The 15,127-nt window shown below is 58.0% G+C and overlaps 1 protein-coding gene across 3 annotated transcripts in view; it reads right to left on the reverse strand.

Annotated features, from left to right (window-relative positions):
* Positions 1 to 15,127, reverse strand: part of NHSL3 (NHS like 3) — a 48,775-nt gene that overhangs the window by 16,711 nt on the left and 16,937 nt on the right. The window contains exon 1 of one of the 3 annotated variants that reach the window (XM_090056641.1): positions 10,703 to 10,983. The exons of the other annotated variants lie outside the window; for them this stretch is intronic. Coding sequence (XP_089912767.1) covers positions 10,703 to 10,790 — 88 coding nt within the window. The 5' untranslated portion in view covers positions 10,791 to 10,983. Of the gene's footprint in view, positions 1 to 10,702; positions 10,984 to 15,127 lie in introns of those variants that run through there. 3 annotated transcript variants of the gene reach the window in all.

The following is a 15,127-nucleotide window of genomic DNA, read 5'->3' on the forward strand; positions in this document are numbered from 1 at the left end:
GCTGTGGCCAGGGGGCCCGGCTGTTTCCACAATCCAGGCTGAAAGCGAGATCCTCCAAAACGATGGGCGCAGCACTTTCTTGAAGCAGCGGATGGTGAAACAGCTGCAGCCCAGGGTATCAGCACCACGCAGCACATGCCACGGTGGGGTGCCGGGGATTTGGCCCTGCTCTATCCCCAGACCCACCCTGTCTTGAAGCTGAAGCCACTGGAGCCTCCCCACTTCTGCTCAGGCTCCCAGCCCAGCAAAGCACTGGACTGCACCCACTTGAAACTGCAATGGCAGGAGATGGTCACCCATGCTGTAACCTGGGTACAGCCAACACCCTGCCCCTTGTCAGCTTATCCAAGTGGCCCCTCGTGATAGCAGAGGGTCAGAAATATGGGTTTCCTCCTCATCCAAGAGCTGCCAGGGCACTCAGGGGATAGGCTGCTATTTAGCTCCCCTCTGCCCTGGTGGTCACAAATGCACACACAAGTGCACGCACACACCGTCTCTGGGCACAGACCTGCCAGCACACTTGATGAACACGCACCACAAGCAAGTCTTGCAGGAAGGGCTCCTGGGCCAGCCTGCTCCAAAATACCCAGCTGGGCATCCTTAGAGACCGGACCAGGAAGAAGAGCTGAAAGGAAAGCAGGCTGGGGCCTTCCCACCCCAGGCCAGGGAACGGTCTCCTTGAGCCTGTACTTCATGCAAGCACCAAGAGCAGAGGGAGAGATGGGCTCCGGGGTTCGGCCCGGAGGGTCCCCTACTTTAAAGCAGATGCTTACGTGTGGAAAGCCTATGTCCTTAAACCAACATGGCTACAACCAACAACCTTACAGCTCAGAGGAAGCCGGCTGCACGTTGTGGGGCACAAGGCAAGAGAATCCCATGTCGAGCTGAGACAGAACCAGATGTTCCCAGCTGTGCACAATGCACCATCCTGATAACAGCAGAGCGAAAGGGATGGGGGGCTGCAATCGGGACGGGGGGTTGTGGCTGAAGGGAGGATGCCAGCAGAGCTACATGGGAGGAGGACCCCAGATGGGAGCAGCTGCTGGCTGGTCTGGAACAGGGGAGGGAGCTGCCAGCCCTGGCCATGCCTCAGCCAAGTAGCCCCAGGCTCCATGGCTTCCCCCCAGCCCCAGGCCCCATCTGCCTGTGCTCTGCTCAGCCTGCAAACAGCCAGCTCAGTCTCCGCAGCAATGCCCCAACTTGTCTTCTTCCTCTGCAAACCATCCAGGAGGCAGGGAACACCCAGCTCCCGCAGCCCCCTTCCACCAGGCTGACTCACAGGAGAGGAATGAAGAGGAGGGGCAGAGCTGGGGGTTGGCCAGAGAGGGAGGGGAGCTGCTGGGGCCTGGGAAGGAGAGGAGAAAGCCCTTCTCTCTGCATTGCAGTCCAGGGGGCTCTCAGGGCCCCATACAACACCAGTGTGCCCTCCCCCAGCCCCACACCTCCTTCTCCTGTCCTAGCAGAGCCAGGCCCAGCGTAGGCTGCGAGGTGCTGAATGCCCCCCCAGCAAGCAGGAGCAGGTGGGCTTCAGCAGCGCCCCAGGCAGAGCCTCGCCAAGAGCCCGGAGGGCTGGTGCTCACACACACTCTCACAGCACACTGGGGCACGAGCCAGCAAGGGCCAGATGTGCATGCGTGTGGCCAGGCAATGGGCCCTCATGCCCAGTGGGGAGAGCAGCTGCATCCCACCCCTAGAGCCCAGCTCCCTCGCCCTCGTGCAGGCTGCCCGCAGCTCAGCCCTGAGGAGGGGCAGTCAGCTGAGGTTTGCAAACGCTGCTCTGAGCATGGAAAGCCCCAGACAAGTCCTCCTGTGGACACCACTTGGCGGGAGAGGTCCCGGAGCCCTTCACAGCCTGTACACATCCACCACCACCAAAATGCTCCAAGCTCTGCCTGCCAGTGCCAGCTCCCTGACTCCTAGGCATGGCAGAGGTGGAGCCAACGCTGCAGAAGGATTAAGGTCCTGGCACCGTGCTTCCCCCAGAGCCAGCTCCACAACCAGTCGGGTGGCTTGGGTTGGGCCAGCTGCCCGACAGGATTCTTCCTCTGATGGGGTGCGAGGACGCTGTTTCTGTATAATGAGCCCCAGTGTGTTCACCTTTCACCTGGACGCACCGTCTCTGCCAGGGTGACCTACCTGCCCACGGTGCCACACCTGCCCTGCCCCACAGCAGTGCCAGGGCCTCGCCCAGGGGCCTTCGCTCTTCTGCCTGCCCCGCTTCCCTTCCGCGTGCGGCACATGCCTAGCTGTCTACGGCACACGCAGTGCACACCAGGGCGAGCACATCTGCTTGCAGAGGTTGCCACAGCTCTCACTGGGATGCGGACAGAAGGGTGGAGCAGACAGCAGGCCCTCCTCAGCCCCGGGCCCTCGCAGGCCAACGGTGTGACCCCAAGCAAGGCACGCAGGGCCAGGCTCTGAAAAGGCAGAGGTGCCTGCTACCCGCTGTAACCTGGGAGCGCAACACCACAGTCCCTTGCCAAATCGGGTGCCAAGGCCCATGCTTTCGAAGCAGCTGCTACTTTGGAGGACCTCAGCCTGAGACACCTACACCTTGTGCAGCGGTGCCAAGTGCACTCTGCTCCCTGCAGCTCCACCGGGAAGCAACAGAGGCTGTTTTAATGTTCAGCCTCTCCGGAGGGGGTAAAAGGGGTAAAAGCCTGGAAGGAACCCAAGGTTTGGCTCCAGGTTCTCCAACGCGAATCGGGATTCGGGTGATAAATTATAGTGTTTTTAAGCACTCTTCTGTTGGATGAAGGAGCTTGTCCAGCATCCAATCCCTCGTCTGGCAAGTCCCTACATGAATTTCCATCCTCCTGGCATGCAGCAGGGCCATCTGAGGCGTACAATAATATTGCCAGGGGCTGTGGAGAGGGTACCCCATGCAGTCACACCAAATCTTGGCAGCCCCTTCCCCATCTTGCTATTTTCCTGGCACAAAGTCCTTGCTGGGCTGAGTGAACAAGGGCCAGGAAAACGCTCCTCCAGAGTCAGTCCACATGCCCATTCCTAACTGCTACAAGGATCCCACACACAGAGGGGAAAATAAAGCTATTGCAAAATGCCAGGTCCCAACCCTGGCACAAGGGGACGAACAGCCTAGCTACTCCGATTCTCTGCGTGGATCCCTCTGCATGTATGGAAAGCTACAGGCTGGTAGAGGCTGTACAAAGGAAAGTCACACAAGGGGAAGTCTCGATGCAAGTTGAAGCAGCGAGTGGAACAGACCAGCAGCCCATCCAGTCCCGCCGGCTGCCTCCAGCGCCAACTTGTACCAGCTGCCCTCAGAGAAGGGAGCACACTTTGCTGTGCCATCCTACTTCATCTAGCACCCTCCTCCTCTGGCTCTGAAAGCCCATTGCTAATAATGAGGGATTGAGCTGGGAAAATAGGGGGGCTTAGCCCTCGTATGCCTTGAGATGTCATTAGAAATTGTTCCCCAATTTACAGAGCGAGACAGAGACAAACAGGGGCACAAAGATGCTGAACGACCTGCCCAAGGTCACGCAACAGGCTGCAAAGCACAGGTGCCCTACAGCCACTTGCAGGCTCTCGCCACCCCGAGTGTCACTCTGCCACATGTCTGAGCTCTGCCAGTTCATGGCACGCAGCCTGGGACTAGGCAGCAATGAGCACAAACAGCCTTGACCACCCCGAGGCCTCCCTATGGGGGAAGTTAAGGACCACGGGGCTGCAGAACGGCTATGCCAGGGCCTGGCCGAGGCCGAGGCCGAGGCGATGCCACAGCCGAATTCCAGATCAGTGCCCCCGGGAGGGCAGAGTCCTCTAGGGAACAACCTCTCAGACTTAGGAGCCCCCTTCCATGTTCCTCCAGCCCTGGACTGAAGACCAGCTGAGTGCATCTGTCCCAGCACTAGCGATAACCCCAGCCCCATTCCAGTTTCACTGAATCCCCACCCCTGCGCACTGGGCCCTGTCTGCCCTCCTGAGAAAAGCTGCCTAGCAGGTTTTAAGGTAAATACAGACTCCCCCTGCCCTGGAGCCAGACCCAGGTAGGAAGGACCCGGGCAGACGGGGGAGAGCTCTGCAGGTAGGGGCGGGGAGGAGGCGGCTTGCTGACCATGATCTTGTTCAGAGCCAGACAGGGTCAGCTCAGGTCAGGACATGGACAAACCCGAGGCTTCAGGGAAAGTCAGCGAGCTGGCCATCAGCGAGTTGGCCGGCTGAGTCTGTCCTGCCTCCATGCACCAGCCCAGGGCCACAGGGCACCACGAGGCGGGAGGGACCAGCCAGGCCATGACTCCAGGAGTTTTGGAGATCCCATCCAATTTTTATTCCAGGCAAGGGTTTGCTCAGCCAGCACACCCAGCTGGAGGCCTGGCTCCACTCCTGTTCCAGGTTCAGTTAGAGGTACTGCTCTTCGCCTCCTGTCCTAAGCTTGCAGGGGGCTGCAGGGCACTGTAAACTCACCGCTGTGCTTCCCCCTGCAGCAGCTGGCTGCTTGTGAAGCCATCTCACACACACACAAACACAAACACACTCGGTGCTCAAGGAGGATGAATGCACTTTGCTACGCCTGTCATAACTCGGCGACCGGATTCTCTCCTACAGCCCACGTGGGGACGGAGGCCAATTACAGGCAGCATGGCATATGCGCCTGACACAGAGGCAGCACCCTGCAGCTGACCCTTTTGTACAGGCACCCTGCTCTCTCCATCACGGGTGTGCTCCCGCAGCCACTTCTCGTCACGTGTGTCCTGTGCTGCACAGTCATTAAACGTGTCCCCCCAGGTCTTTGGGAAGGGACGGACTTTGCAGAGAGCAAGGTGGGGACTTGGTTGGGTTGGAAGCACTGATGGAAAGAAGAGACAGGCAGTGCCTGCACCATGTCCTCCAGCCAGGCACCAGCCTGGTGCCCCTCTGTGCTCGGGGCATCAGGGAATGGGCTTGTTTCCGCCCACTCCTCCACAGGCAACCAGCTGGCAGTGGGAACGAGAGCGGAGAAAACAAGTGCTGGGAACCACAGGGTCCACACAACCTTGTGACATGGAGCACCGGACATGCCGAGCGAAACGGTTACATGAAGAGTCCCTGCGCCTCCTCTCCCAAAAGGCACACCAAACTGGGTCGGATCTTTTCTTACCAAGTGGTGGCTTGTTCACACACCCGGCCCAATGCCTGGAGCTGGCCAGAGAGGATCAAAGGTTTCTGGATAAGCCACGCAAAGTGGGAGACAACAGGAGCCAGTACACACCTGGGTCTCCTTGACCCAGCTCAGAGCTCTGACCCAGGAGACACCACGCACTCTCTCCCAGGCTGAGGCTATGGGTGGTTACCGCCACCGTCTTCTCCAACACAATGCTCCCAGATGCTGGCATCCTGCATGGCTCATGACAGCGTCCCAACGGTGTAGGGGTGACTCCAACCGGCCTTGGGGGACGACTAGCTGATGTTGACACATGGCCGTGCTCTGCTCCTGCGGAAACCTCAGGTCTAACAGGTGCCAAGAGGGAAGCAAGGTGAACCTTGGACACTGTGCCAGTGTCTACAGGCTCCCAGATGCCGGCCGGCTTCATTTGCCATCCTGTTCCCACCGGATGGAGTTTGGCCTGGAGCCACGTTCCGCTCCCCTGAGTCAGTGAGCGCCTGGCGGGTCCATCCTGATAAGGCCAAGATAAAGAGCCGTAGTCTCTGCGGAGTTCAAGGGCAGTGACGGCCCTTCCCAAGGCAGCTCTACTTAGGGTGCAGTACAACCCAGGCTGGGACCCATCTCGGTGCCTAGTGGGCACAGCTCCTACCCAGGTACAGCCACCGAGGGGTAGGGGCAGGGTGTCGGTGCTTCCACGTAGACATATGGGGTTGCAGCAGCTTGAAAGTGGCCACCAGCGTGGCGCCTGCCCAGGGTGGTGCTAGCTTCCAGGAACACAGTGTCCCACAGCAAACAGGCTCACCTTACAAGGGATGGCAGACAAAGCAGCCCTAGGAACAACCCCTAGTGATGGCCTGCGTCCTGCTGCTGCCCACCCTTCCCTGCCCTTGGGGGGTGCCTTTTCACCAGGGGGATCAGAGAGGGGGCAGCTGCTCCTGGAGGGAGGCGCCGGATATGGCTGCAGATGCACAGGCCTCAGCTGCTTCCTCCCCAGACAGAGAAGCAGGAGCCTGCCTGGGCCTGGGCTGCCCCGCACGGAGCATAGGCACGGCTCCCCTGAGCGCGCTGCACCCCTGGGCTGAGCTTCAGGCTGACACACGAACCAGCAAAGCAGTAGGGGAGAGACGCACCAGAAGGAAGCCGGTTTGCAGAAGGAAGGTCCCAAAGCAAGGACCAGCTGGGGACTGAATTTGGACCTTCCCTGGCAGAGCAAGCAGTGCTCAGCACCAGGCTGCAGGCCCCCTCTCGCAGCTACAGATGTGCCACAGAGGGAGCAGAATCGGCTTCTAGCAGCTGGAGGGTCCAGCTGTGGCCGTTCAGGCACTTTTAGGGGCAAGAGAAGATGGAAATGTTGCCTCCAGCCCTGAGCACGCTCCGCTCCCAAAGGAATAGGAAGAGCCTGACCCAGAGATGCTGATGATGGGCATGACAGATGCAGGGCAGGTGGGGCAGCAAGGTAGATATTTAATCTCAAAGGGAAGAGGTCCTCTGACTGCTTTGGCTACTGGTCCAGCCAGCAGTGATCACTGGTCAGTCCAGGAACTGAAGCCCTAATCCATCCCCTGCCCCAGATGAAGCGCTGTGAAGGGGGGACTCCCGGACTCAGCATGGCCTGAGCAGGTAACATCCTGAGGACAGGCAAAGTCACCCCCTGTTCTCCTGGGACCCCCCAAACCAGCTGAATCCCAGCCCCAGAGGCTGCTCGGCCCCTGCAGCAACTCGGCCTGCTCCCGGGCTTCCCCGCGCTGCTCCCAAGCGCACCCTGCCCCCCGCCTATTGATCCCTGCCGTGTGCTCAGCAAAATGCTAAAGCAACACAATGCAAATTCTTTCGCTTTGTGGCCTCCGATCGGTTGCCATGGAGCCGCGGGCAGAGAACAAACAGAACTCGCTCCATGTGTCCTCAGCACCTATTGCCCGACGCCCTTCCCTCTCCCGCTTCCTTCCTCCCCTGCTCCTGCCATGCCCCCTATGCCACATCACCCGGGCCCAAGACAAGGCCCGAGGAAAGGGCTGGGGCTCTGTGATCCGCACCCTGCCATCCCCGTCCCACCCATCGCTGCAGCTTCCAGACACCAGAAGAGGAGCAGGCTGCCCCCCGGCTCTGCTGCGGACACAGGAGAACCCAGCGGGAGCGTGGGGGACTTTCCCGGCTGCCTTGGACAGCCCCATATTGTGTGCCCAGGGACCTGGCTCCTGGAACCAGGGGTTGGATCCCCCCACACACACCAGGAGAGGGGGCCAAGGTTGGTGGTGGATGGGTGCAGCGCCCCCTTTCACACTTCCAGCTCAAAGCCCCTCCAGCAACAAGGATCACGGGTCTGGGAGGGCCCCCCCGGCCTCTGTTGCTGCAGGCACCGCACCCCACAGAGAACTGATCCGACTCCACCTTAAAGAACAGCCGAGCCCTCTGCTCCCCACGGCTCCGCTGGAACCTCCCTGCCCAAGGGCTCCAAATCTGCGTCTCATTCCCGACCTAAATTTATTCATGGCCGGTTGGGCCCATTTGTTCTTGTGCCAAGGCTCGAATCGCTCTCCCCCCTCCCAGGTGTTTACTGCCCTAATGCATTTGCAGAGAGCAATCCCGTCCCTGCCCAGCCCTTGCAGAGAGCAAGCATCACCGATCTGAGACCTGGGAGGAGCAGAAAGGCCTCCAAATTCATCACACAGTGCTGTCAGGTGCTGAGCCCTCTCCTCCTCCCAGCACCAGTAACCCCCCACCAGTGAACCCATTCGATCTCCTGCCTCATTCTTCGGAAATAACTCCAACCAAGCTGCCCTGCAACTCAGCGCTCGGGTCCACAGCCCAACGCCCCCATTGCTAGAGGGCCTGGGGGCCTCTGTGCAGCTACTCCCTGGCATGCAGAGCTGTGCAGACACAATTTGCAAGGGAAATGGCCTGAACCTAAACCAAAAAGGGAAATTACAACCTCTCTGCCAGGAGAAACTTGTCCATGGGGCAAGGGGAGATGTACACGCCACACCAGCACACCTAGCAGCCCAGCCTCACACCCTGGGGGACAGGCACAAGGGAGAAGCAGGGAAAGCCCCTGCCAGGGGAGGCAAAGCTGGCGCACACAAGGAGAACTTGCACTTCAGCAGGTCTCTCTGCATAAAGGTGGTGGCCCCCCGACTAGCCCCCTTTCCCAGGTAACCCACCCTGCGGCTGGAAACACTGGTCTGGATGACCACAGGGCCCTCCTGCCAGCCTTTCCCAGGGTGTGACCCTGCAGTGCGAGACAGAGTGGTTTTGGGTGCCCCTCACCAGCCAGAAAGAGAGGGAGGGTGATGTACAGGCCACAGGACAGAGAACGAGGCTCAGCATCACGAACCAGAAATTCCTGGATTCCCATCCTGGCTCCAGCACTGACTCCCTGAGTGACCCTGGGCAACTCACTTGACTGCTGCATGCCTCAGTTTCCCCACCTGCAAAATGGGGAAGGCAGCACCCATCTGCCTCCCAGGAGAGCTTGTGAGGAATGGCGAGGCTATATTCAAGGTAGGCTAAGCACTGTGCTTTCCCCAGCCTGCCTCCCCTTTCACCTGCAGCTTCAAGGTCAAGTGGCAAAGGGAACTGATATCAGGACTGAGGCCTTCTCTTTGCAGGAGTGCAGGTTCACAGGGAGGGATTTCCAAGCAGGCTCCTCAGGCTTTGGTTGCCTCGGTTCATACCCATTTAACTCCAACATATAATGAATCATTCAGATAAACAACACATTTGTTACCGCCCCAGCAGCTGCAGCCCCCCAGATGAGGAGCTCAGGCTCCTGACCCCACTGCTCCGGATAAACCAGACTCGGCATCCCAAAGGAACACACCTCCTCTCCCCCAAAAAGACCCTCATTAAGAAATCAGCCACCTGCAGTGCCCCTGCAAAACAGCCCCCTCCTTTGCAAGCCCTGAGCAGGTCACCTTTGAGCTGCACCTTGTGGGGAGTTTTCCTTTGCTTTGTCACTCCCTGAGCTCATGCCAAAGGCTTTGAATCCTGTCCTAGGGCCTGTTTACCTTGTGGACAGTTTGGCTCACCTGTCCCAGTCGTACCCATGACACCTGCCAACAGCAAGAAATGCGGGAGAGAAGGGGGATGAAACGGGGGTGTGACCCTGCCATGAGCTGCCAGTGGGAGCCTGCTGTGGGGCATGCCCCCAAAACCCTGGGCTGTGAGCAGGGCACTGCTCGCATGCGTGCGCACGCACACACACACACACACACACACAGAGCTACGTGAGCACTGGGAGCCAGCACCTGCTGCAGACGTGTTCGTGTGCGTGGGAGAAGCAGGTTCTGAACCCTTCCCCACTCCCCCGGGGCCTGGCAGGGAGAGGGCCCGACCTGGGGCTTCCCAGGCAGGGCTGTGCACGGGGCCTCAGAGGAAAGCAGAGGAATGATAGGCAGACAAGAGCCTTCAGCTCCCACCTGCTGCAATGCCCCGAGTACTGGGACTCCCATGTTTCCATGTGGAAACACTGCTGAAGCACCCTGAAACTCCCTGTGCCCCAATGCTCAGGGGAATTATGAGCAAGAAAGTGCCAATCCTAGTGCCTGGACAGGGACAAAACTACTCAAAAGAACTTACTGCCTTAGATTTTCAACCCAGCCCAGCCGCTGACTGGTGTGGGGTCTCACGGGATGACAGGTGCCCCCTGCTCCACACACACTATGATCCCAGGGCGGGGTGGCAGGACTCAGCCCATGCAGCTCTCCTGCCCTGCCTCTGCCATGCTTCTTACAATTGAACCTGCAGCCCCAGAGCAGCGAAAGCCCTGCAGCCAGGAGGCCAAAACCGGGCACTGTTCAGAGCTGAGCTTTCTGCTGCATCTCCCAGCCTCCTGCAGCAGAGGTGCCCTCTCAGAATGGCACGAGGGACGAAGCACAGATCAAAGGACAGCCCACGCCTTGCCAACCCACTCCTGCTGTGGGCCGGGCAGACGCATGCCGGGAGCAGTCATGGGATCTAGCACCGGGGTTAACTACAGGAGAGGAAAAACTCTATACGATCCCATAGGGCACATGGACAGCCCAACTCCCCTCCAAGACATCCAGGCATGGCAAACGGCCATCAGACTTCACAGCAACTCTTGGGTATTGACAAAAGAGAAACTGAGGCACAGAGAGAGGAAAAGGCAGTGGCTTGCAGCTAGAAAGACAAGAATGGAGGAGTCCTGATAAGAACAGGGTCATCTGCTCTAACCACAGACCCACCAAGTAGCTGAGAAGAGAAAAACACAGGAAACAAATTCACTGGCAGGCAACTGCACTGACGGTGCTGGAAAGCCCGCGGGTCAGCACCCGGGGGGAGCACAATGAGCACGTCACCAGCCCCAGAGCAGATTAGGAGCTCTGTCAGCCCCAGCACTCCCAGCTCAGCCAGACTGCAAAGCTCCCAGAGCAACCAGCTCCTTCCAGCCTCGGGCAGGGGAAGAAAAAGGGCTTGGACAAAAATGCAGCCCCAGGTCCGTCAGCCCAGGTACAGCCCTCCCAGACACCTGGCCCCAGGGACGGCAAACTTTCTGGCAAGGCGCAGGGGGCTTTTTCACGGCACCATGCCAACACCGCCAGGTCAGGAGCCCCCTCCCCGCCCCCACGCCCCTACCTGTCTTCAGCTTCCCAGAGCGGCCGAAGTGCCAGAAAGACCTGGCCTTGGTGACAGGGGGGTTCCTCTTGTGGTGAGTGTTGCCCATGGTCCCGGTGGGCACAAGAAGCACGTGCCCTCCCCCTGTCCCGGGAGGAGGCGGCACAAGGCGCTACATGACTGAGCCGCACTGGCTTCCCTGGGCCCGCTGCCAGCCGTGGAGAGCGGGTGGCTCAGCCCCGGTGTCCCATCCCTCCAGCTGCAGCCCAGCCTGCAGCCTTCCCCACGCCGAGCTCTGCCCGAGCCAGAGCCAATGGCAGCCGGTAGAGAGGAGGGGCCTGCAGGATCACTCCTCCGCTCTCTGCCCTCCCTACCTCCGTCCTGTGACTGCCTCCTGCCTCCTGCCTCCCTCTCCCCCCACGCCTCCACAGCTCTCCCAGCAAAGCGGGCGACAGCCAGGGCTGGCTTCAGGCTCTTCAGTGCATTGTTCTTCGTGCACTATGATAATAAACGTAGCCTGCCCCATCCCCACCTCCGTCAGGCAAGGATGGGGTCACCGGTGCCAAAACCCAGTTGTGGGGATGACCCCCATATCCCACGGGAGGCAACAGCAGGACCGGGGGGTGGCAGTAGCAGAGGGGCCCTCTCGGAGCCTCGAATACAGACCCCAGCTGGGACAGCGCGCACGCAATCCGTTCACCCTCCTCCCGTGAAATCGCAGCAATGCAGCTGGACGCGGGATGTGGCATCCAGTGCAAGTTTGCACAGGTCGTTTTACAGAGCTCTCAGCCTGGCCCACATCAGCCTGCAGGGCAGGGTAAACTGAGACGGACCACGAGGCAAGCGATACCACACTGTCCACACACAAAACAGCACTAGTTTACCTGAACCGAATTAAACCGCCAGCATTGGTGAGCGCACAGGGCCCGAGACAGCGAGCTCGGGGAGGCAGGCAGCCCTGCGGAGGCTTGCTCTGCCAGATTGCAGCGTTCTCTTCCTATTCCAATTAGAAAATTAAATGTTACGAGGGCAAGGAAAGGTCAGCTGGCTGGACCCCCTGGCACCACGTGATAGGAGTTTAATTCCTAAAGGCCGTGATTATGGCTCTGGCAGATCCCTCCGGTGATTCATCAGCTGTTCTGCTGAGGAGGAAGGAGGGTTTGTGGGCAAGGCACAGGATTAGGAGCCAGGAGATACAGGTTCGACTCACAGCCACGCTGGAGGCCCTCCACGCAAACTAGAGGAGCTGGGCCTGTCTCAGCTCCCTGCTTATACAGTGGAGATAATCCGACCTCCTCCTTCCCCAGCTGCTCGTCTTGCTGATTTGAGCAGGGACTGCCTCTTACTACCTACAGTGCCCCACACATGCGGGCTTCTAGGCCCAGGTGCAATACCCATGACTAAGAGCTGCCATGCCCAGCGTGTCAGTGCATGCTCTGCCTCCAGCGACACTGGGTGTCCAAAAAATTGTTGAGTAAAACACCCACCCCCATCCCCGCACACAACTCCCCACTGCCACTGCTGACTACACCCTGGTTCCTGACACAGACTTCTCCCCAGGCAGCTGGGATCAAATCAGGATGTGGCCACAAGTAAAACGAATTGCAGAGTCTCTGCTTAGTGACTCAGAGATATTTTCACCGGGACTCCAAGACCACTCTGACAGGTGTCTCAGGCCATTGTCATGTGCTGGCACAGAGTCTCAGTCATCAGAGGACAGGCAGGGCTATGCTTGCTCTCAGGGCCTGAAACCAGGAGGTGCTCTATTATAGCTGCTTCATTGGAGTGAGAGGAAGAACCTCCCTGCTCCACACTGCCTCCCTCTTCTCTGCCCAGCCGGTAACTACAGCATTGAGCAACGATGATGTTGGGGGTCACATCTTCCACGTGAAGCCTTTTCCTCCTGAGCTGCCTTAAAAGGAACGAGCCTGGCTGAAGGCAGCAGGAGCACTGCCCCAGACAGGGCCAGGAAGTCCCCTCCCTTCCCAGCAAGGGGCTAGGAGCAGGTGCTCCCCTGTGATCATGACACCTTGGGCTCCACCATCTCCAGTGCCAGTGGGCAGACCACAGGCAAGTCCAGCTGGCACAGATGGCCCTCCATGGACTGGCCAGGGTCCAGGTTTGCTGGGATTAGGGAAGGATGGTGACTCCTCTGGGCTGGGGTGGTTTGGCCACTGCACAATAGCACTCTGCTCTGCTTGGGGGGCTGCTTTCAGTCCCGGGTGACTCTACAGCTCCTTCTACACCAATGGCAGGAATGTCACTCCTAGAGATGGCACAGCTCAGCCAGAGCCCCACCACCTGTCCCTCTGAGAACAGCCCATTATCCAGCCCTTACTGTTTGCATTGAAGTAGACACCCGCCCCCAGGATCCATCATGCAACCCTTCCCTGTCGCGGTCTTGTCCTCACACTAGCTGGAACTCTAGTTAGCTGCACACATCTCTGCCTTCTGTGCTCAGTTCAAAAGGCTTTGCACCCAAGTGTCCACTCCAAATGCAGTCCAGCAGCCTGGATGCATTACAGACCCTCCCCATGCCATTCCCATCAAGGAAGCACTCGCAGGGCCGGAAAACCAAAGCACAGGTAAGCCGGCTACAATACAACAGGCAGCCACCATTTACCATGGAAGAACCCCCCTATCTATCCACCAAGGTGGTTAAGGTAATAGGAGGGAGGGAGAGTGATGAGATACGGCGCCTACCATCGCTGTGCAACTGTTTCAAACAAGACTCAGGCCTTGTAGCCGCCAACAGCCCTGGCTGGTCGGCAACCTATGTGAATTATGTTGACGGGCTCAGCCAGGTCCTGCAATCCGGGTACCCTGGGGGGCAGCACCAGAGGTGAAGCCAAAGCCCTACCTGGATCACAGAGCCTGACCTCCACTCCTGGCCCTACAGCTGCTTCCTTCAGGTGAGGACCGGGAAAGCCTGGGCTCTTCCTCTTCTGTGCATAAACTAAGCACTTCAGGGCTGGCAGTCTGGCACCTTTCCACACTAACCCCCCCAGGAGCAGCCAGCTCCCCTGCCCCAGAGAGCTCTCTCCCTTCTATACCAAAATGGCCACTATCTCCAGTCACTAGCTTTCAACCTACTGGACTGATGGCCAATAGTGAAGAGACCCTTCTATCCTGGCATCTCCAGCCCTCGGACTTGCTACCTCTGATCCCTCCGCAGATTGATCATAGAGTGCAAGCTGTGCTCCTGTAACGGAGAAACTGAGCTGATCAGGACAAAGGCAATGCAAAAAATGTTTAAGATCCCAATGCCCAAATAGAAACAAATACCCAGAAGGTTTTCAACTTGCTTCCTGCTGTGGCCCAAGTGCTTGTAGGCCCAGGGCTGCACGAATCCTCCCACCGCTGATGACAGCACCAACGCCCATAGCAGGGGAAAGAGTTTGGCTCCCTGCTCAGATCAAGGTGCCCAGGGGCACATCAGCCATAGCAGGAGACCCATATGAAGGCCAAGGGCTCCAGCTCCAGCCTGGCAGGTAAAGACTTTTTGACTTCATCTTTGCTCAGCTCTTCACCTTCCAGTGGCTTGTGTTCCCTTCTGTGCTAGAGTCAAAGTCAATGATCATATTGTCTTATGAAAGAAAACCTTCCTTATACAGAGAAATCTGATTCCAGCAAAGTAGTTTTATCGGATCTTGTGGGACATTATTTGCAAGAGTATTTCTTCCAGTTGTCTCCAGGTGGAATGGCTGTGGTTGGAAGACACACCTCTCTTTGTTTAGCAGAGGAGCTGAGTTTCCAGCTCAGACCAGCCAGTAGATTCCTGTTGTTCAGATATCCTGAAATGTCACTCTCTGCAGATTAACAAATTCATGCCCAAATACATGGCAACAGTCCCACTGAACAAGAGCCTCAGAGGCAACATGTCCAGCAGGCTACACTGCCTTGCTTCTATCAAGTGAGCTGAAACCCTCCCACACTGTGACACAACGGTGTCATCGCAGCGGCAACACGTCTGCTGTCATATGGCAATGGATCTAGTGACTGCAGCATGCAGATAAGACTACACCACCTCAACTATTATTACAGAGCAGCATCCCAGCACTTTCAGGCCTGGCACATAACTGAGTACATAACTGCTGAAGCAAAGCACCTAAGTGCCCTCCGCACTGATACACGGCTACCTTAAATCCCTCTGATCTATTATAGCTGAACACCCAGCATCCTCCAGAACAGACTAGTATCAGTAGGACTTCCACCAGATACAGCAAACAATAAACTAATCACATATCAATCCCAGCAAATTCTCTTTCTTGATGCAAACCAGCTGAAAGCAGTTAGCATTTGATTTTAGCATCACAGTGACCCCGCCATCTGGGGAGTCTATTGCTGTTGGAAAACACTAGTACAAAATAAAACCCCTACTAAATTCAAACTGCATCAATTCCTTTCTTTCCTAAGGGAGCTCAGAACAATACTGGGAAATTTATA

The sequence above is a fragment of the Crocodylus siamensis genome, chromosome 7 (assembly GCF_052110815.1).
Source record: "Crocodylus siamensis isolate JL-2025a chromosome 7, ASM5211081v1, whole genome shotgun sequence".
In the NCBI taxonomy this organism is placed as follows: domain Eukaryota; kingdom Metazoa; phylum Chordata; order Crocodylia; family Crocodylidae; genus Crocodylus; species Crocodylus siamensis.